At 48.1% G+C, this 26,191-nt stretch overlaps 9 protein-coding genes across 9 annotated transcripts; 6 read left to right on the top strand and 3 right to left on the bottom strand.

Moving 5' to 3' along the window:
• Positions 1-116: 116 nt before the first annotated feature.
• On the top strand, positions 117-1,127 carry BP5553_01127 (uncharacterized protein; the record flags this gene model as incomplete). Its single annotated transcript, XM_032009750.1, has 1 exon — positions 117-1,127. One exon carries the CDS (start codon positions 117-119, stop codon positions 1,125-1,127), a length of 1,011 nt encoding a protein of 336 aa, XP_031873804.1.
• A 590-nt stretch (positions 1,128-1,717) lies between these two features.
• On the bottom strand, positions 1,718-3,617 carry BP5553_01128 (uncharacterized protein; the record flags this gene model as incomplete). The annotated part of the gene is made up of 6 exons (XM_032009751.1): positions 1,718-2,035; positions 2,104-2,452; positions 2,505-2,865; positions 2,925-3,378; positions 3,441-3,488; positions 3,570-3,617. 6 exons carry the CDS (start codon positions 3,615-3,617, stop codon positions 1,718-1,720), a joined length of 1,578 nt encoding a protein of 525 aa, XP_031873805.1.
• A 2,328-nt stretch (positions 3,618-5,945) lies between these two features.
• Positions 5,946-6,918, top strand: BP5553_01129 (NAD(P)-binding protein; the record flags this gene model as incomplete). The annotated part of the gene is made up of 2 exons (XM_032009752.1): positions 5,946-6,245; positions 6,301-6,918. 2 exons carry the CDS (start codon positions 5,946-5,948, stop codon positions 6,916-6,918), a joined length of 918 nt encoding a protein of 305 aa, XP_031873806.1.
• Positions 6,919-8,296: 1,378 nt separating this feature from the next.
• Positions 8,297-9,710, top strand: BP5553_01130 (1,3-beta-glucanosyltransferase; the record flags this gene model as incomplete). Its single annotated transcript, XM_032009753.1, has 3 exons — positions 8,297-8,426; positions 8,482-8,693; positions 8,748-9,710. The coding sequence occupies 3 exons, from the start codon at positions 8,297-8,299 to the stop codon at positions 9,708-9,710; spliced, it is 1,305 nt and encodes a 434-aa protein (XP_031873807.1).
• Positions 9,711-10,767: 1,057 nt separating this feature from the next.
• On the top strand, positions 10,768-13,226 carry BP5553_01131 (uncharacterized protein; the record flags this gene model as incomplete). Its single annotated transcript, XM_032009754.1, has 2 exons — positions 10,768-12,155; positions 12,269-13,226. 2 exons carry the CDS (start codon positions 10,768-10,770, stop codon positions 13,224-13,226), a joined length of 2,346 nt encoding a protein of 781 aa, XP_031873808.1.
• A 2,651-nt stretch (positions 13,227-15,877) lies between these two features.
• BP5553_01132 (uncharacterized protein) lies at positions 15,878-17,941 on the top strand (the record flags this gene model as incomplete). The annotated part of the gene is made up of 1 exon (XM_032009755.1): positions 15,878-17,941. The coding sequence occupies one exon, from the start codon at positions 15,878-15,880 to the stop codon at positions 17,939-17,941; it is 2,064 nt and encodes a 687-aa protein (XP_031873809.1).
• A 35-nt stretch (positions 17,942-17,976) lies between these two features.
• BP5553_01133 (uncharacterized protein) lies at positions 17,977-18,960 on the bottom strand (the record flags this gene model as incomplete). The annotated part of the gene is made up of 1 exon (XM_032009756.1): positions 17,977-18,960. One exon carries the CDS (start codon positions 18,958-18,960, stop codon positions 17,977-17,979), a length of 984 nt encoding a protein of 327 aa, XP_031873810.1.
• A 301-nt stretch (positions 18,961-19,261) lies between these two features.
• BP5553_01134 (uncharacterized protein) lies at positions 19,262-21,943 on the bottom strand (the record flags this gene model as incomplete). The annotated part of the gene is made up of 2 exons (XM_032009757.1): positions 19,262-19,466; positions 19,515-21,943. The coding sequence occupies 2 exons, from the start codon at positions 21,941-21,943 to the stop codon at positions 19,262-19,264; spliced, it is 2,634 nt and encodes an 877-aa protein (XP_031873811.1).
• Positions 21,944-23,057: 1,114 nt separating this feature from the next.
• BP5553_01135 (uncharacterized protein) lies at positions 23,058-24,089 on the top strand (the record flags this gene model as incomplete). Its single annotated transcript, XM_032009758.1, has 2 exons — positions 23,058-23,128; positions 23,180-24,089. 2 exons carry the CDS (start codon positions 23,058-23,060, stop codon positions 24,087-24,089), a joined length of 981 nt encoding a protein of 326 aa, XP_031873812.1.
• Between the last annotated feature and the right edge of the window lie 2,102 nt (positions 24,090-26,191).

The raw sequence follows: 26,191 nt of genomic DNA on the forward strand, positions 1-26,191 counted from the left end.
CTTATTTATTATTCCTATAGGCACAACGTAGCTTGTATTGAGCAACAGCCACCATAATATAGAACAGTGCTCCGAGAGGACCTATATAAACTCGAAAATAGCAAAACTCTCTAGATATGGAGTACCCGACCGTTTGCAAAATATGTAAACAGCAATTCTCGAGAAGAGGCCTTTTTACGGTCTTGGAGTGCGATGAGTGCCAGGCTGCGAAGGCCATAGAGGAAACTCCTTCCTCACCACTCTTTGGACCGCGACCCATTAGGGTGAGCAAACCCACCGCAGGGTTTGGCGGTAAACGCCAACACTCTCAGCAGTCGAGCAAGTATCCTTGGGGTACACCCCTAGGACCCCAACCCCTTAAAGAGGCGAGTGGAGGTGGTCCCCAAACTGACCCTCAGCAGATGACAGGGCTCTTTGGGTCTAAGATCGAACTCGAGGCAAATCACCCCACGCTTAGCCCTAAGCCTAAGCCAGACCATCCGCAGGTGACAGGGCTCTTTGGGTCCAATATCGAACTCGAGGCAACCCACTCCACGTTTAGCCCTAAGCCTAAGCCAGACTATCCGCAGATTTCGTGCGGTCTCTTTGGTTGCAATGCCGGATGTGCCCGAGGCCAATGTTCTCAGTGGCGAGGCGGTGCCTTTACCGCCGGGTCAAACTCGCAGCAGCAACTGAGGAATGCTTCCCTGGGCGGGGTCTCTGGACCACAAAGCTCATCACAACCTGTTACACCTACAGTCTCAAATCCTTCACAAACAGGGGGATTATTTTTACCCTCAGGGCCAGGACTCCCTAGAGCTGCGTTGGTAGACTTAAAACCCTTCGAATTCCTGAAGGCGGAGAATATGATGCGAATGGGGATAGAGATAGCAAATCGCAGACAAGATGAAGTTGAAGCAAGACAAAGACGGTCCTCATTCACTTTTGGGAACCAGTCTTATGAAGCTCCAAATCCCGAAGCAATCATAAAATGGAGCTACGACGTCGAGGCGGAATTTTCCCAACTCGCGTCTTCGTGGCTGGAGTCTTCGTGCAAGATGCGGGGCTTTTTGAAGAGAATGGATCAAAGTATCCAGGATGGTAGACCATTTTCGGCTGCGTCACAGAATGCCCCCTCCCACGAATAGTGATGCCCCTAATTCTTCCCAGGAGTTCCCTTTTCCCTTCGGGGGTTTCGGGGGCTTCGGGGGCAGGTCAACTCGATGATCGCGAGTGGGTTCTTGCCTCTTAGCACGCTGGACGAAGCATGAGGATCGGTTAGATTGCAAAAAAGCCTTCCTTTCTCGCTGTCCTTGAAATTTTTGCGGGCTGCAAGTGTGGCCTGCTCTAACTGGTTTATAGTATAAGCCGGGAATCCCATATCGGGCTTTCTTTTGTTCCTTTCTTTCTTGCGTAGCAATTGAGTTTAGTAAAGTCAGCAAAGGAAAATAAAAATAAATTCCTTCCGAAATTTGAAAAAGGCTAAAAGATGTGACATGTGATAATAGTGAAACCTATACAGTGGTTATCCTTGGTGGAAAGTATATGTAAGCAGAAAGGGGATATATATTCAGTCTAAGGAAGGTGCAGCATGCGCATTGGGGTATCATACTGTATATTAATTACTGTCCTTCTAACGTCTAGATTTAGATTTAGATTCTCCATTCCCACGGAGCCTCTTAAGATATATCCACACCAAAATACCCACCCCCGTGTCATTCCACTCAACTCTCACTTCTTACTGGATAGTTTTCTCACCCTCAGTTTTCTCAACCTCCACAGCACTGATCTGGTCCTTCTCTCTCTGCTGCTCCTCAATTCTCAGATCTGCCTCCACATAAATAGCAGGACGCTTCAGCTGTGTGCCAATCTTATTCCTGTGGATAAAGATGCCGGGCTTAGACTCAAAGAAGCGATCGATATCCTCGAGAGAGCGGTTCGCGGTCTCAGGGTAGAAGAAGTAGGTTATGGGAACGAAGGCGAAGCAGATTACGGCCCAGATGATCCAGAATTTCCAGCCGAGGTTGGCGATGCCGGAAGGTGTTATTTCTGCAACCTGGGAGGATGTTAGTTCTCGTGGTGCTAATAAACCTGTTAAGGGTTCGGCGTGAAAGGGGTAAATACCATATAGTTAAAAATCCAGTTCGTAGCCATGGCGAGGGAGGCTCCCTTAGTTCGCATTGCCAAAGCGTTGATCTCAGTGGGGTATAGCCATGGAACACCTAGGACACCCATGCCGAACGCGGCCCAGAAGACGAAGAAGAATGTTACTGCCACGGCACCGTAGTTGTAGGAATTCTCTGGTTGTTTGTCCGTTAATGCCAGAACGATGCTGATGATGATCCAGCACATCGAACATGCGGCTGCGGAGGTCATCATCACTGTGCGGCGACCATAACGTTCGATAACGAAGTAAGCAAGGATGGAGAAGAGTAGATAGTCGACGGAGCCAGCTGCAGCGAGAATACGCGCTCTGAAATATGTCAGTCCCCATTATAGTAGGATATAGCTCAAAGTCGACTTACCTCAGCTCACTAATGCCCAAAGCATGGATAAAAACGTATGTCATGTAGTAGCTCGTGACATTAATACCACTGATCTGGTTCATAGCCTGCATCCAAGCTCCGAGAATCATCCGTCGAAGAACCCCCGCTGGGCCCTTGCCACTGAGTAACTGGAACCATGTATAACTTTCCATTTGCTCACGGTCGAGAACATCCTTAATGATGGAGAATTGAGTCTTAACGGCTGGGGAGTCAACCGTCGCGCCACCTCCTTCGAGGGCAGCCAATACCTCGTATGCCTCGTCGTATTTACCCTTTCGGATGAGAAGACGAGGGGAGTCGGGTAGGAATGGGCACAGACACCAGATTACTGCGGTGAAAACTGCAAGAATGTTAACTTTCGAAATTCCAGGAGACTGAGTGAGGGGTTGGTAGACGTACAAACTTGGAAAGCAAGGGGAAATCTCCAAGCAACACTGCCGGATGCGAATGAGAATCCAAGAGTGAGCCAGTTAGAAATGGAGAAGCCCGTGATACAATTTGCCATCTGGATAATGACCAGTTTTCCACGACTTCCCATTTTGCTAGTCTCGGCCTGCCACACACCAGCTGTGGCCGTGTTCATGCCTGTACCGAGACCGGCAACAACACGGCCGACCAACATTTGAGGGGCGCCATAGCTGGCAGCTTGGATGATGCCTCCCAATGCAATGATAGTACTTCCGACTAAGATAACTTTGGGTCGACCGAGGATGTCGCCTGTGACGATAGTAGAGAGGGCACCGAAGAAACAGCCAAGATTATAGACACTGGTCATGGTACCCTGCAGCGACGTGCTTGGGTATCCCATCGTCCGTAAGAAATCCTCTCCGACGAGAACATTTCCAAAAACTCCCTTAATTCTGTCAGTATTTGGGATGGAATTGGAAGGGGAGCATTAAGAAGAACGGAACATACCTGATCATAACCATAGAAAACGAGGACGGTAGAAGCAGCGACGGAAATCTGTCAAACCGGGTTAGATATCGAGCATCAATCAAGAGTGGACTCCCTAGCGGGTGGGTGAGGATTGTATGGTTGACATACCCAAACGGTCAAGGCCTGTCCAGACCCTCCGAGATATTTGCGTGCCATGATAGGCAAGGGATTGTGATTCACTGTGATTCCGATTCCGATTCCGAGCAAAGTAATAACTCAATATCAAAAGACAAGACTGGACTTTTGTGGTCACTGGCAAAGACCGTTCTAGGCACAGACTCTTGCAGGATGACAGTGGGGAGAGGCCCCCATCTTATACATGTCACGAAGAAGCTGGGGAGCATGGAGAAATCGCGGGGTTGGCCTAGCGCGGTGTCTGAGGATATTGATAGTACGAGCTGTTGCCCCTATTTTGTTATTACTCGTAAACAAAGCAACAGAGGTTAGTTCCCCAGGTTCTCCAGGTTCTCCTGTCAGGATGTGCACTAAGGCCAACCGGCAAGAATTTCGGCATCGCCATTGGCCACCCTCGCCACCAACCTCCCCATCATTTTGTTGCTAAAGCAGAGTCTTGACTCTTGCGCTGCGGCGCGGGGGGCAAAGGTTGAATTGTGGGACGCTCCAGGTCATGGAGATGCAGCGATATTGGCAGACCAAGCCGTTCTGAGGTTATTCCCTTCCCCGGAAGTAACAAGCTCCCCCAGATATTTTTTTCTTCTGTCTGAGCCCGTAAGTGGCAAAGGGCCACTGACGTACCTGTACGTACTGTGGCACCAAGCTGGCTCTACCTGAGACACTTGGGCGCTCCATTGGCCCGAGAGGCAAGTATAGCGATTTTGAGATATTAGCATGCTCTTGTGACTGCTGTGATTGGACAAGAGGAAGCTTCTCTTGAGTCTCCTGTAGCGAAAGGAATAAAAATTACCAAAAGCGGAAAGCCGAGTGGAGCGCAGGCAACAGCGGTCAGCAGCACGGTTACCACAAGCCTGAAGTGCCATACTGCGGAATCATAATGCCATGTCACTATCACCACTATTTTCCCCAGGAGTGGGGGAGGCGCATATCGAATGGGGCATCCCGTGTGCTATTCCCGGAGCTCTGGTACTTGTTGTTTGCTACTACTGGCAGTCTGGCACTTCTCTGAGGCACCCTACCCTCGGGTAAGGGATAAGCCTCCGCACTAGCCGCCCGGGCCGGCAGATGAGAGATTGCAGTTCTCTGTTTCTCTGTTGTTTTCTGTTCAATCTCTGTTCAAACTCTGTTCTTACTATTACCCTGCTTGCCGACGCACTAAGTAACGTGACCCGCTCCCCATTCCGCACCCTCGGCAAACCTTCCTGACTCTAGGAGCTAATGCAGCAGCACCCTTACTAGCGGGGCGAGCCTCGCGAGCGAGCCGTACTTGGTAATAGTTGGTTCTTTGCGATCGTCTGTTGCACTTCGCAACGCTACGAGGTACACTACAGGTCACAACCCAAGGTATAGTAGTAAGTAGTACACGGACATGTACTGTACCACCTATAGGTACATTACTACGGAGTATTATTATTACCTACTCTAGCAGCTCTGGACTATGGAGATTATGGAGACTATGGAGATTTATGGAGACTATGGAGATTTATGGAGATTATGGAGATTATGGAGACTATGGAGACACGCACTTCGTACAGTCCTTACTTTTATATTAGAGTCATGTCTCATTCTTGAGTGGGCTTTGACCCATTGTCCTCTTCCTTCGTTTTTAAGACCTCAACTACGCTGAGTCCAGCTCCAAGCACCCCACCGCCGCTCACCCGGGCCCCCGCCAAAAGCCCGCCTCCCCACCAACTCTTGGAGAATGGGGGCTTCTCGCCGATTCAACGACTCCCGTCCCCAGCGCAATGGAATGAATGTTCGGTCCCAAGTCCTTTCTTCAGTACTTCGTACAGTCCTACGTATCCCCTCCGGGCTCGGCATACTAGACATAATACAGTACTCCGCCAGCACCGCGCGTAATATTGACCCACTCCAAGCGCCTCCGCCGGGTTTTCCTGCGGACGCGGGGTTCTCGAGCTCGTTCGAATTATTCACCTGGCGAACTACGAGAATAGCTACCTACCCGCTCTACCTACCTGACTGAACAGCGTTAACCCAACCACCAACAGCCAGCTTGCCTCAGGTACGTAATGGGCTCTTCCGTTTCACTATAGATAAGGGAATGGGGGCATTCTCCCCATTCACAGTATCCCACCACCCGCAGCCCAATAAAGCACCGCAGAGCATAAACGTCACCACTTACCACTGAAAGCAGACCTCGATCCTCAAACCACTCCGAGCAGCTAGCACCATCAGCCATCAACTTTAAGAATAAACATCGACAGCTTTGGGCCCTCGTTTTCGCCTCTCTAATCTACACACGAACTGCCTTCGAAGCTCCTCGTTTTTTTTTAATTACCTTCCCCTCCCCCCACCCTTATACGGAACGACTATCATATCGCCAGCGCCATGGCCATGAATGTGGAATCCAAGACGGCTATCGTAACTGGAGCTGGTTCTGGAATCAACCTCTGCTATGCACAGCTATTGCTCGAGAACCGCTGCAATGTAGTTATTGCCGATCTGGCATTGCGTCCGGAAGCACAAGAGCTGCTCGCCAAATATCCTTTGACAGGCCAAGGCGCAAAAGCCGTCTTTCAGAAGACCGATGTTACAGACTGGGCGCAGCTAGACAAGATGTTTGAGGTTGCAACCGAGCATTTCGGAGGAGCCGATATTGTGTGCCCTGGCGCTGGAGTGTATGAACCTGTAAGTTCTTCATCCCGCTGGTAGAGAACCAATGATATTGATAAAGTTTTGACAGCTATGGTCAAACTTCTGGGCCCCACCCGGATCCCCACCCTCCAAAGATGATCTCTCCTCTTCACGATACGCCATCGTCGATATCAATATCACGCATCCCATTCGGGTCACCCAGATGGCCATCACCCACTTCCTTACTCGAAACAAGCCCGGCGTGGTGGTACACATCTCCTCAGTCGCAGGACAAGTCCCATACTTCCCCACACCCGTATACGTTGCGTCAAAGCACGCAATCAACGGCCTCGTGCGGTCTTTGGGGTACCTCGAAAAGGCGCCTGCACCCATCCCTAAAATCCGAGTGAACGCTGTTGCGCCAGCACGGATCCTGACGCCGCTCTGGACGGACAATCCAGAGAAGATGAAGATGATCGGGAACGACGAGGCTGGGTGGGTGATGCCGGAGGATGTCGCCAAGTTGATGTTAGATTTGGTAGTTAAGGAGGAGTACGTTGGAGGAACGATTGTCGAGATAGGTAGCAGCGTCCGCGTAGTTGACGCCTTTAATGATGCGGGGCCCCATGGATCCGGCAACGCTGTGGTGAATGCGGGCGATCCCGAAGTTGAGGAGGATGTATGGAACAGCATGAAGGCGATTATGGCGGGCAAACAAAAAAGCTAGGTCGGCACCTTAGGTAGTGTAGTGATGGTTAGCGATACTCCGTAGGCATAGACGAGCGATGTTTTGAGCAACTGCATCTTCCGTACCTATCGAAGCATACACGAGTCATGGGTTATTGCCCGTTTCCCTGGTATACAAAACACATACTTCGAACCCATTATCCTATACGGGGATTGGGGATATAAACAGGCAGTTGGAGTACTTTTGTTGAATAGAACACTTAATACTTCTCAGTATTACTTTGTACGTAGGAAGTGCCTACTTTACGCGGCCTCGTTTCACGTTTGGTGCTCACTGGCGTTTTGTGGCGCAAGGTCCTGGTTTGTTGTGGCTGCAAATTATTATCGTGCGATTGCGATTCTGCCTGCACGAAGTAAGGTGCCGTCTGCGGTTCTACACACTGTACATACTACGTACCGCGTACCGCGTACTTGTAGATACTGTTTGCTATTCCGTGCGCACTTCACTTTACTTCGTACAAACAAACACAGCTTGAACAAATGACTTCCAAGCCCTCTCTTTGGGGTTCACAGGGTACGGATTTACCGTCAGACACAAATACTTCCGCGGGTGATAGTCGCCTCCCGTGCCACCATTAGTCTTAGGCTGCAACTTGCAAGCCCTTTGATAGAGATGGCGACTCTCCATTCCAGGGGTTGCTGTGTTCGCTATGCCACTTGCTTGGACTGTTGCTGGGATTATGCCAGGTCTGCACGGCACGAAAACGTCAACATAGAACAATCGCAGAGGGGAGTGTGCCTGTCGCCGGTTTCAGCGTAGGAAAATCCTCCGATCCTACAGTAGTAGGTCTAGTCTCGGTTCAATTATTTCTATAAACGATTCTGTTGATTGGTATCGCTATCGCCTGGTTTCGTTTTACCTCTTACTAGCTCCCTGTTTCCCTGCTTTGTGTTTTGTTCCACGCTGAGTCGTCGTATCGTTGTGTCGTCGTGTTTCTACTTGAGCTTCATGATTCTTCTCCCGCGAGCAGTTGCACAATAATAGCAGACGAAGAAGGAACACCAGGAAAGTTTGCGCTTTGCTTTGTCCATCAGGGCTCGACGTTCGTTGCTTCCCAAGCAGTCGCTACAGCTACAGCTACAAGTCTAGCTCCCAACCGCAACCGTCGTCGATCATCCACCTATGTTCGCAGAACGCATCGCATTCATATCAACCTGTTATCAGCGACGCTCGTTCGGTCGTTCGTTCCAAGCATAGCACCATATCAGCTTCTTTATCAAGGCCACTCGTTCCAGCTTATCCGCGTCGCTCGTTCCAACATCGCGTCCAAGCAGCGCGATCACACAGATTACTCCATACCTATCTATACTCCATTCTCAAACTTTCGAATCCTTCCAAACTCCTAGCAAACTCCAAAATGTTTGCAAAGTCGCTCGTTACTGCGGCATTGCTTGCAAATGCTGCTCTTACTGCCGCGAAGCTTTCACCTATCTCAGCCGTGGGCTCCAAGTTCTTCAATGGAAATGGAGATCAATTCTTTATGAAAGGTCGGCCGCCACACACCATTAATCATTCTCCAAGGTCTTGCTAATGCTCAAACAGGCATCGCATACCAATTGACCCCAGCGGATCCCTTGATCGATACCGAACAGTGCCAACGCGATGCGAGCCTCATGAAGACGTTAGGGGCCAATGCAATCCGGGTCTACCACGTTGATCCAAATGGAGATCATACCGGCTGCATGACTGCGTTTGCAGACGCTGGAATATATCTGCTAGTTGATCTTGACACCTTCAATACTGCAATCGATCCTGTAAGCTCCCCCTCCATTTAACTTCGCAAAGCTCCGACTCTAATATCTCGACAGATCGTGGCATCGTGGAACCAAACACAATTCGATGCATATGCGAAAGTCATGGATGCGTTCGCAAAATACGATAATACCCTAGGGTATTTCGTTGGAAACGAGGTTATTGCCCTAAACAACCAGTCCGAAGCAGCTACATATGTCAAGGCGGCCGCGCGAGACTTGAAGGCCTACCGGAAGAGCAAGGGCTACAGAGAAATTCCCGTTGGCTACTCTGCGGCCGATATTGCGGAGCTTCGTCCCATGCTACAGAACTACCTATCATGCGGTAGCAACGCCTCTGAAAGTATCGACATGTTCGGCCTGAACGCCTATGAATGGTGTGGAGATGTCAACATGCAAACATCAGGATATGACACCCTTAACGAATTTGCCTCGACCTATAACGTCCCTATCTTTTTCTCCGAAACAGGCTGCATCACTGCCAGACCTCGCACCTTCGCAGATCAAAGCGCGATTCTCGGTCCAGAGATGAACAAGCTTTGGTCCGGCGCGATCGTCTACGAATGGATCGCCGAAGCCAACGATTATGGACTGATTTCTTATGGACCTCCTGTGTCGGCTACTGTCACGGGGGCTAACATTGAGGGGGGCTTCTCGAGAGCCGGAACTCCCACTCCCGTTTCACCCGATTTCTCTAATTTGCAAGCCCAGTGGAAGACCCTTACTCCCACAGGTGTTGCGTCGTCGGCCTACAAGCCAACTTTGACTCCCCCGCCATGCCCCGCCTCCACAGCTGGCGGCTGGTTGGTTGACGGTGATGTCAAGTTGCCGAGTGTTGGCCAGACGCAACAAGTCAAGCCTACCGGCTCCAACAGTGAAACTGCAACTGCGACTGGCACTGCAACTGGCACTGCAGCTTCCCCAAGCAGTACGAAGGGCAGTGCAAATGGAGGAAAGGAGATTACGGGTATGGGTGTTGGCCTGGTTGCTGTTATGCTTGGGTTCATGTACTGGTTGTAATAAACCGGGCATCATTCCGTATATGGAACGAGAAGATACTTTTTCTGAGGAAAGTGGTTATTTTTCGTGGAGAGCACCTATTGTGGCCGCCCCGGCGAACTTCTCGAAAGGATCGACGAGGCGGTTGTAGGGAGGATGTGCTCTACATGGTATGATTGATTGACTGCATGATATACAAAGCGTAGGCGTTCTGGGTTATGCATGGCATTGGTATTTGCCTTTGTATGGCTTTTTGTTTTTCCCACATACCCCACCATACGGCGAGTGAGAGTCCACTCCCGGCACAGTGGTCATGAGAGACAGATAGGGTTAGAGATGGCTAGTGTTGCTAATCCTACGAAATATTAACGTTGTATCCATTGGGCTGCGTTGTGGATGAGTGATGTTGAGAACGGTCTATAAAATAATTTCTCCCCAAAAATGAATAAATTTGAAGCATGCGAGTGCAATTGATAACATCGCAAGTGCGGAGCCAGGATGCGTTTAATTTTAGTTGCTTTTTGCTTTAAGGAAGGTGGTAATCTTGGTGTTAAGGAAATCTACTTCGTATGTTGCCTCGAGCGAGCTAGGCTCGTTTCTTGTATTGGGTACCTTTAGCAACACAAGTCGGGTACCAAAACTATAGGTTGAGGTAATCGAGCTTCTAGATTTTGTCTTTGACATGATCTTATTGGGAAATGGATGTCTCCGTGTTCTGGTGGGCACGGTTAGGGTATCGAACGCGGTGAGGCGCGTGGTAGGTGAATCTGAGGAATCGCCTCAGCTTTGGCATCAGTTCACTTTTCAGCTTTAGATTGGTGAATCCACGACTAACCCTCCCGTTTTGTGAACCGAGTCTCCCACTGTCAACTCAATTCCCCCTTCTACCAAAAACTCGGGCTCTTCCTAACTTTCAATCCTCAACACCTCAACATCACCATCGCATCTGATCTCTCACACTTCCCCCTAAACGGAGTCAACTCTTTGCCGCCACCGCCTCTCATTCCAAAAAATTGTCCTCTTCAAGGACCTGCCCCCTGCCAATTCAGCTAGAATTCAATTTTCGTTTACAGGCACAATGGCCGAACCACCCACCTTCATTATAGGCCCTCCTGGCTTGGACGTCTGTAACGGCCAAGCTGACCGCACTTCAGTCCAATCCCCCTTGACCACAATCCGGCCTGACTGCTTGGTCATCGGTGTCCTCAAAACAAACTGGGACGGTTTGGAACTTCACCATGCGTATAAGCTCCGCGAGTTTCCGGGCGGCTTCAATCGCAACTTGCTCAACTCGTCTGGAGGCTTGTTTGGCGATCTGCTCAACAAGACGGGCTCTGCGAGAGGTACCTCTCCTCTGAGCAACACTACCCCTGAGCACCTCTCCTGTCCCCTTCTGCCGGGCAATCTCCAGCCTACCGCCAATATGACTTCTCTGGGCAACGGATCGGATGAGTCCGCCACTCCTAAAGCTGACCCCCTCAAGGACAAGGATGACCTTCCAAAGAAACGAATTCACCTCTCATTCAAAGAGTCTCATAGCAACGCTGAAGATGGCAGCCAAGTTGGCGATTCAACCAAGCTAATGCAAAACCATCCCGAGAAAATCTCAGCTTTCAAAGAAGCCACTCGCCCTCCGCCATCTGTCTTTCCGGAACCTTATCCAACACCTACCGGACTTCCCGTTCGTTTACCGCCTCACACCCCTGAGATCCAGGCCCTTGACGATGTTTACAACCAAAAGGAGCACCCTACCCTTGACAGCATCGTCGATGAAGCTGTGGATGAAATGACATCTCTGATCTTGCAGCAAAAAATTAGCGACCGCGTGCCTTATGCTCAGCTTGCGAGTTCGCGATTGCAGGCCATCATGGGATTGCGGAATGACTATCAGTTTGAACTGCCTCAAACCCCATCTGTGGCTCCGCCTGAGGAGTTGGAGGGAAAGAAAAGCTGCCTTGTGGAGAACACGAAGGGCGTTCAGAGTTCCGACGAATTTAAAAGCCCATGCCCAGTCAAAGATGGGATAGGAGTTAAGCGTCCGTTTTCTTATTTCGACTTTTTGGAGCCCAAAGGAGAGTGCAAAGCTGCCACCGCGACCGCTGCCGCCACGGTTTGTACCATGGTTTCTTCTCCGATTTCCACCACGGTTTCTGAGACGAATTCCACCAAAGTTTCGGAGACAATTTCCACTACGGTTTCCGACACCGCTGCCTTCATCACCAGGGTCAACAAACCGGATGGTCCTATGGAATTTGCCAAGTGTGTCGATAAACAGACGGGAAGAGGATTGCGCAGCTATCTTCTAGCAATGGGGAAGAGGTACGGAATACGGAGGGTTGAATGCACACACCTCTCGTTTCATGACTTCCGGCAAGATCCGCGGACGAAGAAACGTAAGAAGGATGCAATGGATATCGTGTATAGGGAGGAGGATGGATATAAGATTGAGGCTTATGAGGTCGATTTGTAAGTTGTTTATTGCCCGTATTTGCAGTTACACTATGGCTATTCATTCTTGCGTCTTGAACTCCTTGACAACATTGACCTTTAGAATATTCAGTTTCTAATCCAGGAATTAGGCCTACGGTTCATACAAATACCGAAACAGGAAGAATCTCAGAGGGGCACGAGACTTGGATCTCATTCATGATCTCCGTCCCGGAACTCATCCTTAATTACTATTATCACGCCGTACCAGCAGCCTTATACTCCAACAAAAAATTGCCAGAATCCTGGGTCGTATTCGCACTCCCACTCACCCACTGCGTCCAGTACGGTGTCGTGACAGAAACTTCTTACCCCAAGGAGCCGGTGTACTCTGCTGAGCCCCCTCTGACGGACCCATCCCCATCAACACTCTCCAAGGCTAAAGAGAAGGAGCACAAGCGTATCGATTTTGACCTATCCTTCTCAGGGGTCCCTATTTTCGAGTTCTCGGAAAAGCCAAAGAAGTTCCTAGAAGGCTGGGACATCTGGTGCATGAACAACGGCGAATTGAGCATGGAGGCCGACACCGATGAGCAGAATTGGAACGGCGGAAATCTAGGTCAATACTTAAGCATCAGTGCCACCAATGACCCTCGATACCTCCACGAGGAGGTGGGTGATGATTATTGGTATCACCACTATTTCACCAGCCTCCGCGACAATGTCCAAGACTGGAAGGCCATCCGGAACATTATGTCGGAAGGTAAGCTGAGGATTGTTGCGCGATGGGATGAGTCCCCGACAGAGTTCGACGATGTTTTAAATACCGATGTCGTTATGTGGGAGGAACGGAATAGGCTTTTCGTAAGCGACGATCCGAGAATTGGTGACGGTCTCGGTCTTCGTCTGTCCGCAAGCCAAAAGATGAGGCAACCGGGTGGCTTCGGTCGTAGTAAAGAAAAGAAGGCGAAGGACAAGCCGGCTAGTCCGTTGCTACTTACGGCTTGCCGGAGACCAAGGGTTGAGAAGTCATCAGCAAAGAAAGGAGGTAGGAACAATGCGGATGCCAAAAAAATTGCTTCTGTTAATGCTTGGATGGAGCGGAGATAGACGTGTTTACAGGGGGTGTTGAGTGTGGGAGTGGGCTGGCTGTTTACGATACCATTACTGAGCTTCAATTTGAGTGCGACCTGTCTTTCTTTGCCATTTTGTTCCTGCTTTACCTTGAAATCACATTATGAAGTCAAGTGTAAATATACCGGGAGGATGGGGATGTTTTCCTCGAGGCCGGCATTGCTAAAAGATGGTTCAATTAAATCAACTTATAACAATGTATACTTTCGTACTGTACCGTCATTGACAAATATCAATACTATTGACAATAGCGGGTAAGGCGACAAAAATAACATAAATCCGGTCCCCTCCTATTTGAGCCTATAGATTTAGTTTTCAGATCACTCATTCGAAGGGAGATTGGGGTATGTTTTGTTTAATTAGAATGTAGGAAAATTAAGGATACGGGCCATACTGCAGGTAAAAAGACTGGTCTCTACGGGGCAGACTTGTTAAAGTGAAAAATAAAATTGCTAACCAAAAAGTACTAAGTAATCATAACTCGCCCCCGACCAGAAGAAAAGAAGCATAACGAGTGGTAGGCGTCGGTGAAGGCGTTGCTATAACAAGCAAAACAAGCAATCCACCGCAATTTTATGATCTCGTCCTGTAGCTTCTAGGTATCGAAAAAGTTTGTAATAGTTAAGATTGTCCTTAGCTATCAAGATTGTTTATATATAAGTATAATAGCTAAGAATCTTTCTTTCGATGTCTCTACAGCCTCCTTGTTATCCTTTAGTCCTATATACTATTAAAGATCCAGCAAGTTTGCAACATCATCCTTATAGAGGGGAACTGCTCTTAATTGCGGAGAGGTCGCGCTCAGTATTGCGGAGGGTTGAATCTGCATATCTGAGTCCTGCTTTTAGATGCTCCTTGTTGTGTTATTCAGGGTTCTACACAGGCTGAGGCAGGGTGATTGCTTGGGCTATAAAACTCTTGATATTCAGCTCCTAGAAGTGCTTTAGTAGTCGCGCTTTTACAGCGGATTACAAGGAGCGGTGGCGAGCGAACGGAGGTTCTAGACAGGCGATATTGGTACTATTAGAACAGTTTTAGAGTCAAGGGGTGAGTAGTAATAGGATACCTACAAATGGTTTATCCTGATTCCTGACCCTGCACAGCTAACACGGGTGAAGTGGAGGAGATTGTTACTACTGAGTGTGTGTCGGCTTTAAAAGGTGAGCGGTAATGGCTTCTCATTTGTTATTTATTTCCCACTAGCATCATGTTTGATCTTAATTGAACTTTTGTTTCAAGTATACATTGATAAGTTGAACCCTGTTGCTTATATACATATATATATTCCTGCTTGTTGATCTTGCCCACGCCACCTTACTCCATCATACTTTTTCCGATTTCACTACTCCACCCCTTTGCACGTTCAAACCCATTGGAATAAGTACGGTAGTCCATCATCGCTTGGTAGACTTCTTCTTCGGTATTGAGGACAAAGGGGCCATATTGAACTACCTTTTGGTCGAGTGGGAGTCCAGCAATTAGAACTATCAAGGCGGTTAGCTTAGGTTCATTCGGAATTGGTTAAATAGCATCATTGACCGAGGGTCATGTAAAGAAACTAGAACGGTTGACGTAAAGGAAGAAAGAGCGAGAGCAAGGCCATCCCATGTCGAGGTAAGTTGGTAACGATGCTTCGTAGTAGGAGGGCTGCTCCTTTAAGCAAAGTATAATCGAATGCCTCTTCCGGCATCCATAGGAAGCCCACTAGGCTTTCAAGGGTCATACTACGGGCCCTAAAGCAGCGGGAAGTGTCAGGCCCCACAACCTGAGAGGTAATTGGCTCCGGCAGCTATACAGTACTCCAACCCACAAAACAGTATATCAGGCCAAATTAGCAGATCGTACTTCAACAACAGCATCATTGGTTTAGTGGTAGAAACTCTATTTGCTATACAGAGTTGTCATGTTTTAGGGTCCTGGTTGAGCTCTGCTGTTGCTGGTTTAACGGATTTCCGTGAGACGAGGGTGGGAAGAGGCAGAGCGGCAAAGGGTTGTAGCCAGGAATGATATGTAGATATACGGAGTACAGAATACGTTACGGAGGAAGATTACGGTACTTGGTGCGTGGTAAACAGAAACCAGCACTTCCCCTACCTCTGCACGTACCGGCGGAGCAATCCGTATTATGCACGAGCATGGATACTAAAACATATTGGCTTCATTCCAGCGAATCAATAGCAGTCGATGCGATGCTAATCAATGCAGGAAGTTTTAGCTCGCCGTTAGTACAGGAGTACGGAGTAGTTGGTTGGCGGACAGCTCTGCACCCACAGAACTCGGTGTTGGACAGCGGACAAAAACGGTACTTCGGAGCCTGCGCAGCCAGCCCACATACGGTATGCCACGTACACCGCAAGCTGAGGCGGTGGTGCAGATAGGCCACTACTAGAATGCAACGCGTTGAGACTGAGAACTTGGGCCTTTTTTTTAATGTACGTAGGCATAAAGTTAGGGCCTGATCTGACTAGTATAGTACAGAGGTACCGACGCAGCACCTGCCCGTACCAACCGTTGATATGCACGTGATGTGGCTTTGTCGTCGGTGCCCTTGAAGTTCCTCCGTACAGTACCTTGCATGCTGGCGCAGCCCAGGCCGCAACGCATTTAGTATTCATCGAAATCACAAAATGAGCCACGGAAGCCATTTCGACCGCGTTTGTCACTGGACCAATACCGGCGAACATGTTTTTAGCCAGAGTTTCCACGATGGCCGACCAGCTGGTTCCACGACTGTGAGCGAAACAATGGACCATTACAAATCGAACGTGGAGGACGAGAGTGAGAGTTCCTCGGAACAGTCGGATCGTATATCCCTAACTGGATCGTCGACACGATCCTCTGAATGTTTACTCGCCGGCTGCGGAAACGATGCCCTCGAACCTACTGTCGAACAAATCTACTCGACCTTCGCCAAAGGCCATTCAAGATGGAGTGCTTGCGTTGTCAACGCGGAGCAATTGCCGTATGGCTGGCTTCCTCCCTGGAGCTTGAATCCTTCCATCATGATGCAAAACGTCCCACCGCTGCCCGCAGATCTGCGTGGAAAACGAGATATTACGGGAAATACCTTATGGAACATACCAAGCCCTGAGCTCCGTGCCTCTCGTAGCTCGGAGAGCAACAATGATGCGTATTGGAACCCAGCGCTTGTCCACGGTGCCAGGAAAACCTTCTACCTTTTTGTCGAAAAGCCCACGATATGCGGAATGGCCACCGGGAATGATTCTTTTCGCTCTTTCTGTAACGACGACCAGCCAACTCGTCCGAATGGACTTGTTATTCTTACGCTCTGCTGGTCATATATCTTCTCGATAAAACTCCTTGAAATGCAGAGGAGGCGTATGGAATACTCCACGGCAGTTCTATTGCCAGTCACTTGTGACTTCGAGACACAACATCCCAAAACTATCATGCATCTTGGCCAGTCCTCGAGCAAACTTGTCAGGTGGCTTTGTGCTGTGCTTGCTCCAAGTCCTGGATGGTTCGCCAAAGGAAGCGTGCCTCCATGGACTGCCTATTTCAACCAGGATATTCCCTTAATTATCGGCACCGACATCTCTTACAATGAAATTAGTCAAGAAACGCCTCCCTCTTCTTCTGAGGCCGTTGAGCTTCTTATCGAACTATGTTCGCTGTACAATTTTAGTTCTCAGCCCTTGATAGCTTTCTCGATAGCCTTGCTAATACCTTTCTACAATGTCCAAGGCCTACAACCCCTACTTCCTATGCCTCGATTCCCTGCCTTCGCCAAATCGTCCCACAATCCTCCACTCTACCTTCGAGATTATGTATACGATCTTCGATATTATATGACAATTAGTGTGTGCCCGTATTATATTGGGTCGATGCTGTGGAGTGTCTTCTGGGAACCCGGTATCGACTGCAATGCTGTCAGTGCTTGGGTTGGCTCGATACACCAGGTTCTCGAGCCCGCTCTACAAGCCGTCGACACGAAACTCCTAGCCAATGTATTTGCGCTCTATCGTCCGGAACTTGCACCACTGTGGCTTGGTCTGTTTGCGAGTGGTTGTATCGAGATATGTGGTATGATTCGGTCTTACCTGACGAACCTTACAGAACATCCCTACTCCCCATCTCTTGCGCACCCTGATCCTAATGTGGCTGCGTGGACCGGGTCGAAGCAGTCATTCTTAGACGAGGAATGCTCAGTGTTATACGAATCCCAGTCTTCATTGGTCTCGAGAGCCGATCTATTGCGACATCGCTTTAATTTCCGACCTAGAGACTCCGCCGGCCTTTACTTCGGATGGCAACCATTCGGGGCGGTTGCGAAGGCTCAGGTCGAACCCGAGCTTTGGCCTCGACTAGAGTCTAGATCTTCTTCTCGAAGCTATGTATATTGGGTTTGGTGGGTTAACGGCGAAAAGGTGGTAGAACGAGGCCTCTTTCATGACAGGCCACAACTTGCCACACAAAAGAGATATTTAGTCATGCCCTGGCTAGGAAGCAAACATGAAAGCGACTATGTTCAAGCCTCTTTAAACCAGCTAGAGACAGATCCTACCGGGGTTGTGGTTCCAAGTCTTCGATTAACACCTTCAAAAGAGGCCACCTTCCGTATCTTGGACTGGGGCTCAAAGCTAGCGTCCGGAGACCGAACAGTTGAGGCAATGGCAATTCCGGGTGTTAGGAAGCACGTATGGCTGGCCGACGCAAGGGAGATCTCTTAAGCCTACTAACTGCCCTGCAAAATAGAATAGTTCTATTATTTAAATTTATCTTTCCCCTTGCCTTTGTCTTCTTGCCGCCCCTGCCCCTTGCCATCTAGCTTATCTTTCTCTCGCTCTTTTCCTTTGCCTTTGCCTTTATCTTTTCCTCTACCCTTGCTCTTAGCTCCTTTCCCTGCCTTCTTCGAACTCCCTTCACCTATGTCCTCGCGCTCTCCGTCCCCGTCTCCGTCTCCGTCCATGGGCCTGCGTGTAAATTCACGGCCATCTGGGAAATCGGGGTTTGAACGATAACACTCCCATCGACCGTCTTTCTTATACCATGGACACCAGTCATGCCCACTTCCACTCGGGGTACCACCTGCTAGTTCATCAACCTCCCCTCCTTCCAGTTCCTGAGATTGTGCTGTCTCTTTCTGAGTATGCATATACTCGATGCCATCTGGGTAGGCAGTGTTGTAGCGCCAGTTTTCCAACAAGTTGCCCTTGACGTACCACCCAGACCATTCTCCTACACTACTTTTGCCTGCACTGCTTGCAGATTGATCTGTTTCTATATGAAGACCTCTAAATGCGCCTACTAGTGGACTCAATGCTAGCTCGTCTGTGGAACCCGAACTCGTTCGTTGGTGCGTAGTGCTGCCAGTGCCCGAGCCGTCTCTAAGAGGGGTGGATGGTGATTGTGCTGCGAATGAACTCTCGGTCAAACTTTCGTCGATCATGGGATCGGGCTCTGTGGGTGTTCTTGGTCTCCACAATGGGTGACTTTGCTGATGCTCATGCGGCCTGAGTTCGACAGCGTCCTTGTACCCTTCTGGGTAGAATTCTTTGCCGCAAAAACACGGCTTTTTGCATATCCTGTACCCTCCGGTCTGAGGTCCATACCCATGAACTGTAGATTGACATATCTCAAAGATTTTGCGGCACTTTTTGCATTTCGAGAATTTATGCTTAACATGCTCGTTCGGATGGTGGCCGCACCAATAGCATGGCGCCCCTGTTCTTCCCGAGCTCGTTGACATAGCTTTTTGGTTTTGAAGATACGTTTCCCTAAATCTGGGAAAGGCTCCTCCTTTATGTCTACCTCTATCCCTTATCGTCCTCTACGGATGTTGATTGGACAATAATACGATGTGCAGCTATGCAGTAATGCCTAAGTCCGGAGCAAATGGGTCGCTCCCAATGTCACCTACTTAGGCCACCAAATCAAGGGGCGCAAGGCTCTGCATTGCTAACATTAAAAGTATGGCTAACGCCTGCAAGTTTATTATATAGATTGATAACTATAAGATTTTAAGAAAGTAATAAATGTCAATAGTTGTCTTACTTCCGTTTTCCCCCTCGCTGGCGTGTTTTAGGGCCCTTTTGAGCTGCTAGCATTAGTCTGAACAGCTTCATAGTCTCCTCATTTGACATGTCTATTCCCTCTTGGTCTTCACTATCCTCCTCCTCCTCCTCCTCCTCCTCCTCAACTTGGGTTGTGTTCTCGCGCCTCCAAATGGGCACTCGTGGCTTCCTGGCCCTTACACTACTTGAATTAGTATAAAGCTATAACGAATTTCTATTGTCCACTTACGTTTCTTGGTATTTCCTTGGCTTAACATAACCCTCATATTCTTTCGTAATTCCAGCAGCTTCTACGTGAGTTTCCATTTTGTCTCTGATCTGATTTCCATATTTAGTAACCAGCTCGCTTTTACCAAACCACTTAGGCTCATCGCCAATATATACTGCAACAATAGTAACTGGTGCGTTCGTGTAATCATCCTTATGTTCCTCTCGGAAAGTAGGAGCCACTGTGTAAACTTCTACATCTTTGAATCGAAGTGACTCAAGGTCGCTTGCTCTACCGCGCGTTTCTTCAAAACCTGGATAGTCTTGCTTAAAATCGCTAAGAGTGCCTTTAACATCACTTCCTGATAGCAACAGGTAGGCGAGCTTTGACTTTCCGGGAACTTGGTACTTAACCAATAACTTATCGCGGCCCCCAACGCTAATCCATGATTGTATATCTTTTACTACCCCATGATGATCTATCTTGTTAGAGGGTAGGAGGTCCGGCTTATTTTGGCGCTTTGGGTACTTAAACGGTCCTGATGACGGGTCGGGTGTCCCTTGAGGTTCTTCTACCGGTGGCTCTACCCGTGGCTCTACCCGTGGAAGTGCTCTGTGTTGCTTTAACAGCTGAGGGGAGTCTCCGAGGACGGCTCCTATTATTCCACCATTCCAAGGGCCATTCGAGAACCAGTACTTCGTCACAAACACCATATACTGGTCTAGTTCGTCATCGTGGATAGAAACACCAGAGTTACTCCGGCAATTTTCTCGAAGAGAGGCCATATTGTCAGCCTGCCTGACAAGTTCCTCTAATAGCAGGTCTGTGAAACTATAATTGTCGGTAACGCACTTTTGTTGTGTCAGAGACTTTATTTCGTGGGTGACTTTTGTAACCTCGGCTGCCGCTTCTTGGTATTTGGCAAGCTGCTCCGAATTCGTTCTTCCACTAATCGCCGCTGTGTGCAAATAAATCAATGTATGAAGGGAGCCTTGTGGTCCCTCCAGTCTAGCCCGCATTGCAATAATTTGAGAAATTACCAATGGTGAATCGACAGGAGGCAGCTGTAGATGTGATGCCTGGAGATCCGCTATATCCGGAACAAGAGAATCGGCAAAATTCTTAGGAAATTGACATTTCTCTACAAAGTCGTTCGCCTGCACCCGAAAAGAATTGTAGGTTTGCAGGATGTCCTGGCTGTCGGTTCCATTCACAAGAGAGTTGTATAGAGCTGCGGACCCTAAAATATTCTGTACCCAAAAACTGGCCAGGTTTGCCTCATTAATATCAAACTTTGAGGCTTGATGCCCGGCTTCTACTGTCGCAGCCCTAGCCAAATCCTGATAGCGATCAAAATTATCTCTTGCCTGCTGATCTAGCGGGTTTAGCAGCAGTCTTCGCACGCACCCCATTTCCCCACCCATCTTGCTCTGAATAGCTTTTACCGAGTCCGGAACTGGGTCGTCTGGTTGACCGAAGTATTGATCATCGGGTTTTTGAAGTAGTTCTTCTTCCTCTTGTGTTTCCGCGTCCATACCTGGATCCGAATACTTAGGAACGTACGTAAGTCCTATGTTTTTGTACTCCTTCAACTGCGCAATTTTACCCTGCAGCTGCTTTGTCTTTCCTGTGATCCTTTTATTGTACTTCCCTATAGCTTTCGCTACTTCTTTGCCAAACTCTTCGGTGTAATGGTTATGTAGGTCGAGCTTGCCCTTGGTCGTGTGCTCTCTTGATGTGTCGGCATTCATGATATGAGTGCGATATGTATGGATTGCGGCAACAAGGGAGTGAGATTTCATGAGATCTCCTTTCAATTTGGCAGGAAGGCTTTCGAGGATTGTCCAATGTGCATTACTTTGCTTCAACATTTCTTCGTCGTCATTTTCGTCCGTGTCATCATGCTCATCAGGGTGTTCGTTTTGAGGCGCGGGATCATTGGATTTGAGTAATTTGGCCAGGCGAACCTTGCCAAAAGGCCCAAATACTTGGATCCGGACTTTTCCGAAATTCGCGGGGTGGTTGGAAATCTTGTTGTGTTGTTCAATTTTGATGTTGAGCGCTTCAAGTATTTTAGACCGCTCCTGACAATACTGAAAAACTTCACCATGCGCGTCCTCATCGATTTCAGAGTACTTTCCAGTTTCGGAGGTAGTTTCGACATTTGCCAGTATAAGTTCACTTGCACGACCCTCTTGTTCTCTCTGTGCCTTGGTTGCTTTATTATAAATTCCATACCAGAAAGCTTTATCGCTCGTTTGCTCGCAGACTTTATCGTAATCTGAGCTTAGCAAAAGGGGCTTCAAGATTTTGGCATCGTCTGGGAGAGCCTCTACTGGGGTTGCCGGGATCGAAATTGTCCCAACAAAGGTTCCCGCCCCTGTTCCAGTGCCAACTCCAAACCCAGACACCAAGGAACCGGTTGTTACAATATTTGCCGGTCTAGACATAGTCACGAGCAGGGATTCGGGGTGGCAGATCTGATCTTGTCTAATCTGGTGCTTTCGTGCTTTAGTGTGATACCAGCTCACACGAGAAGGGCTGAGATATTTTGATATACGAGATTGGTGAGAAAGTGCTGTGTGGTGGCGTGTTATAGGTAAGAAGGTGTGGTTATGGTTGTGGTTGCGATTGCGATTGCAGTTGAGGGGCTGTGTTTAGTTTTGTATGGTTTGGAGGGTTGAGGAGATGAGATGGGGACCTTTCGGCTCACTTCTATAGATATGTATAGAGTACAAGTAGAGCGAGCGTCTTTCCTTGGAACCTCTGTAGAGTATCCTTCCTGTATTCCGATATTCCTCTTTTCGGAATCTAGGAAGTAGATGGGGAAGCCTACCCCTGTAATTTATGCGGGGTTAGAGATGGGGGACGTTGAAAACCGGGGTGCGTACTTCGCATTCAGTATCCGAACTCTGGGAAACACCATAACCTCCTTCTTCGATAATTCACGGGACTACAAAGGTGGTGATAATGCCACAAACTGCCAATACCGAAATGCGAGCATCACCCAACTGTTTTTGGGGACAATCATCACCTGCTTTTAGAATCTACTTTGCGCGAGCTGGAAATTCCCCAACAATTTTACAATGTCTGTTTACTGGACATGCTGCCAATGCGCTCTTGTTCAATCCGATGATGGTGGGGTAGTCTGCGGCGGAGATAGCTGCGACCACGATCGTTGTGCAGGTTGTTCGGTCGACTTCCTTGGGTACCCTGGGTGGCTGTTGACAGGGCAACTTTGGGGGCCATGGCACCTAGGTCACGACCGCCGTTAGCGAGAATCAGAGGCACCAAGGGTGTTCGCGCCAGGGCAAGCGGGGAATCGTGGTTTGCGAAATTCCTTCCCTAGAACCCCAATTTTATCTAACATCTTATAAGGTCTTGGTGCCTCGATCAAATAAATCATGCCTTATTACAATCATCCTCAATAACACCATCTACTTGCTTCTATCATATACTTCTGAACCATTAAATCACAAAAGGTTGACCCTATTTGTATTAGGACAGTCCTACAAAACCCAAAAACAAAGTCATATTATATTCCTTCTTTCAACCGTTTCCGAAATGTATCTGGGTTTCTCCATTCCAATGTCGGCTCTTCTTCTAACTACCGTAAATTGCATCACAACTCTAAAGTAAATTAATCTGATCCGTCGTGGAGACTATTATTGACATCTGTCGCATAGGCCCACGTCCAGTTTCCACTGGAACACTAGTAATGCCACCACGCAAATCTCTGGAGCTTCTAGTGGCTACCTTTTAGCTACAACAAATACTTCAAGTGTTCTGTGTCCTTCATCAACGGCAGATCTCTCCGTCGCTAGCCTCAAAACTCACCAAGTTATGGTAGGCCCAGCGGGCAATTTGAGCTTCGAGCCAAGTACGATAGATGCCACAGTTGGCGATCTTGTCAAGTTCACTTTCCTAGCGATCAACCACACCCTGACTCAGTCCTCCCTCTCAAACCCTTGCAAAGAAAATGGAAGTTTTGACACCGGTTTCAACCAATTCAATCCGCAAAATGTGGCAGGAAGGCATGTCGTTGAGTACAGAGTACAGAATCTTGAGCCCCAGTGGTTTTTCTGCGCTCAAGCGGCTGGAAAATCGCACTGCAAGTCAGGAATGGTGTTCGGCATAAATACTGGAAGTAAAATGGACTCATTTGTCGCTTTGGCCACAGCAACATCCTTTTATGATTCCGCAGCTCCGTCTTCGGCCACAGATGTCGAAGTAGATTATTCACAGCCTCCATCCATAAGTCACTCGTCTTCCTCAAGTTCCCAATTATTGCCAGAGTTTCCTTCGAGCGCGACTTCACAGCGATTTCCCGCCAATAAGAGCCCCAAGCCCACTATGTCCTCTGTTTTGTCAAATGTTACTGCCATCTCGACTACAGCACTGGTGAGCCAAACTACTCTGTCAACAGCCTGTAGTAGTTTCGACTCTGCCAAGCCTTCGCTAGCGATGGTTTGCAACAACTCTGCAGGCATAGCCGCATCAACTATATCACCCAATGCCTCCTCTAGTGCCAGTGCCATAGTTTTGCTATGGCCTTTGGGACTGATTTTCATCGGTGTATGTTTCTGTGGTCTCTAGAGACAGTCGTTTGGGTTTGGGGCAAAGAATATGCCATGGGAAAGCAAGCTTAGTTAGATCAAATCTATTATTAGGATATATAAACGCTGCTTGATTTTCTCAAACCTTATGGACCCCAGTTTCGTGTCCCGATACCCTCTACACATGCTACTTAAATTGATAGTAAATTAAAATAGGCCTGAGTAGTAACGTCTATCCCTGCGTGCCGAGACGCACCCTGTCACGAGACAAATCTATCCTGCGCTTTAACATTGGCTAAAGGTATTTCTGGGCTTAAATCGCTTGGAATTGCTCACGGCGATCTAAACCTGAGCATATTTGGCTATTAATCAAGACCGTCCCAAGACACCGTTATTATCGAGGGTCTGAGCGAGTGATATTTGTCAACCTCGATCACCACATGTTCAGACTCTATTATTAACGATTGAATAGGCAATAGCTATGTAACATTTCTCGTATACAAAGCATAGAGATGAAATAAAGCGGTTATACTCGATACGAGGTGGCGAGAGTATAAGGAGGTTGATCGGACGAGCGGGGTAATAAGTATAGTTTATCTAACTTGAAAATACAGTAGAGCGCAGAATTCAAAAGATCAAGAATATCAATTTAGGTTTAAAGAATAGAAGAGTGCACGTTTAAACGTAAAACTCCTTACGCTTCTATCTGAAAGTCAGCAAATGTTACATCCAACTGGTTTAACCCATCAATAACTGCTCGGTCATAACAACAAGTAACCGCCTCGCCTTGCTGAGACTTAGGAAATCCTCCTACAGTTGCGAAGCCTACCATGTCACGGCTGCAATGATAAACATGTCCTTGGGACGTCATATAGTGCACGGTCAAGCACACTTTCAACGACACATCTCCTTTCCAAGCGCTGCCCTTCCATACACTTCTAACCAACTTAATATTCCGATGCAGAGTCTCGAACTTGTAAGACCACCTTCGAGGCCCAAACTGACTATTAAATTCACGAAAAAGCTCTTCCAGAAGCTTCTGATTATCCTGAGCCACGTTAGGGCTTTTAAAAAGGTAGCCCATATTTTTGAATCAAATCAGAGTTTCGAGAGATAAATCAGGACAAGACCGAAGGTCAAGATAGATATCGGCGTTATGGAGAAGATAGTTCTAGATCAGGTAGATGTGAGTAGAGGAAGCAACGTTCGATAAAATACTAGTAGGGGAGATGTGCCAGTTGACAGGACTGACGGATATATACTAAAAAATGGAGGGCGACTTGTATTAGTGTGCCTAGTATATATAAGATTTCCGTTTCCCGACATCCTCCGACCAGCCAAAAGTGGCAGCCAGCAACCTTTTTCATTACCGGCTTGTCACTTCCAGTTTTTCAGTTCTAGCTTATCACTTCTAGCTTTTCACTCTACTCTAGATTTGGGATATAGCTAGCAGGACCGTTCTATTTTTATACATACTACTCTAGATTTAGGATGTAGCTAGTAGGACAGTCCGTGACTCAATATATACAGCCGCTTAGTATATTATATCCTAGATCTACGAGTATATAACTGCGTCTAAAAGCTGATTCTTGTCAAAAATTTCCGGCAAGATCCGCCCTGACTCAGCCACAAGCTTCGCATCGACAAGTTTAGCGGCCACAAGTATTATAGTATTAATATGATAAAATTTACTGAGATTACTGTAACCACGACGCTGCTGACCAGGGTCCTTGCGGGGAGGTATCAGCCCATGTGGCGACGTCGTATGACATGGCACGCCCTGGCCGCCACAATCGTGGCAATAGCTTTTTAGCCTTATAATAAAACCTGGATATCTATATCTAATTGTTCTATGTGTTTAAAAGGTGAATAAAGCTTGATGGTGGTGTTGCAAGTCGAGGATAACCAAAAGCTACGGCCCGGTTTCACTAGACGCGTATCGATAGCTTGAGGGACTCCCAAGTAAATAGGTTGCAAGATATATAGGCTTGCCACATGCACTCAACCAAGTTGCACTTTTAGTGCTGCCAGGCTAGACATAAATTCAGCATTCGAAGTAGTGCCATGTAGAACTACGATTGCGATACGACTACAATTACGTATAACAATACCAAAATTTTAATAAAATTACATTATATACTA

Source organism: Venustampulla echinocandica (genome assembly GCF_003357145.1).
Source record: "Venustampulla echinocandica strain BP 5553 chromosome Unknown scaffold_0, whole genome shotgun sequence".
Taxonomy (NCBI): Eukaryota; Fungi; Ascomycota; class Leotiomycetes; order Helotiales; family Pleuroascaceae; genus Venustampulla; species Venustampulla echinocandica.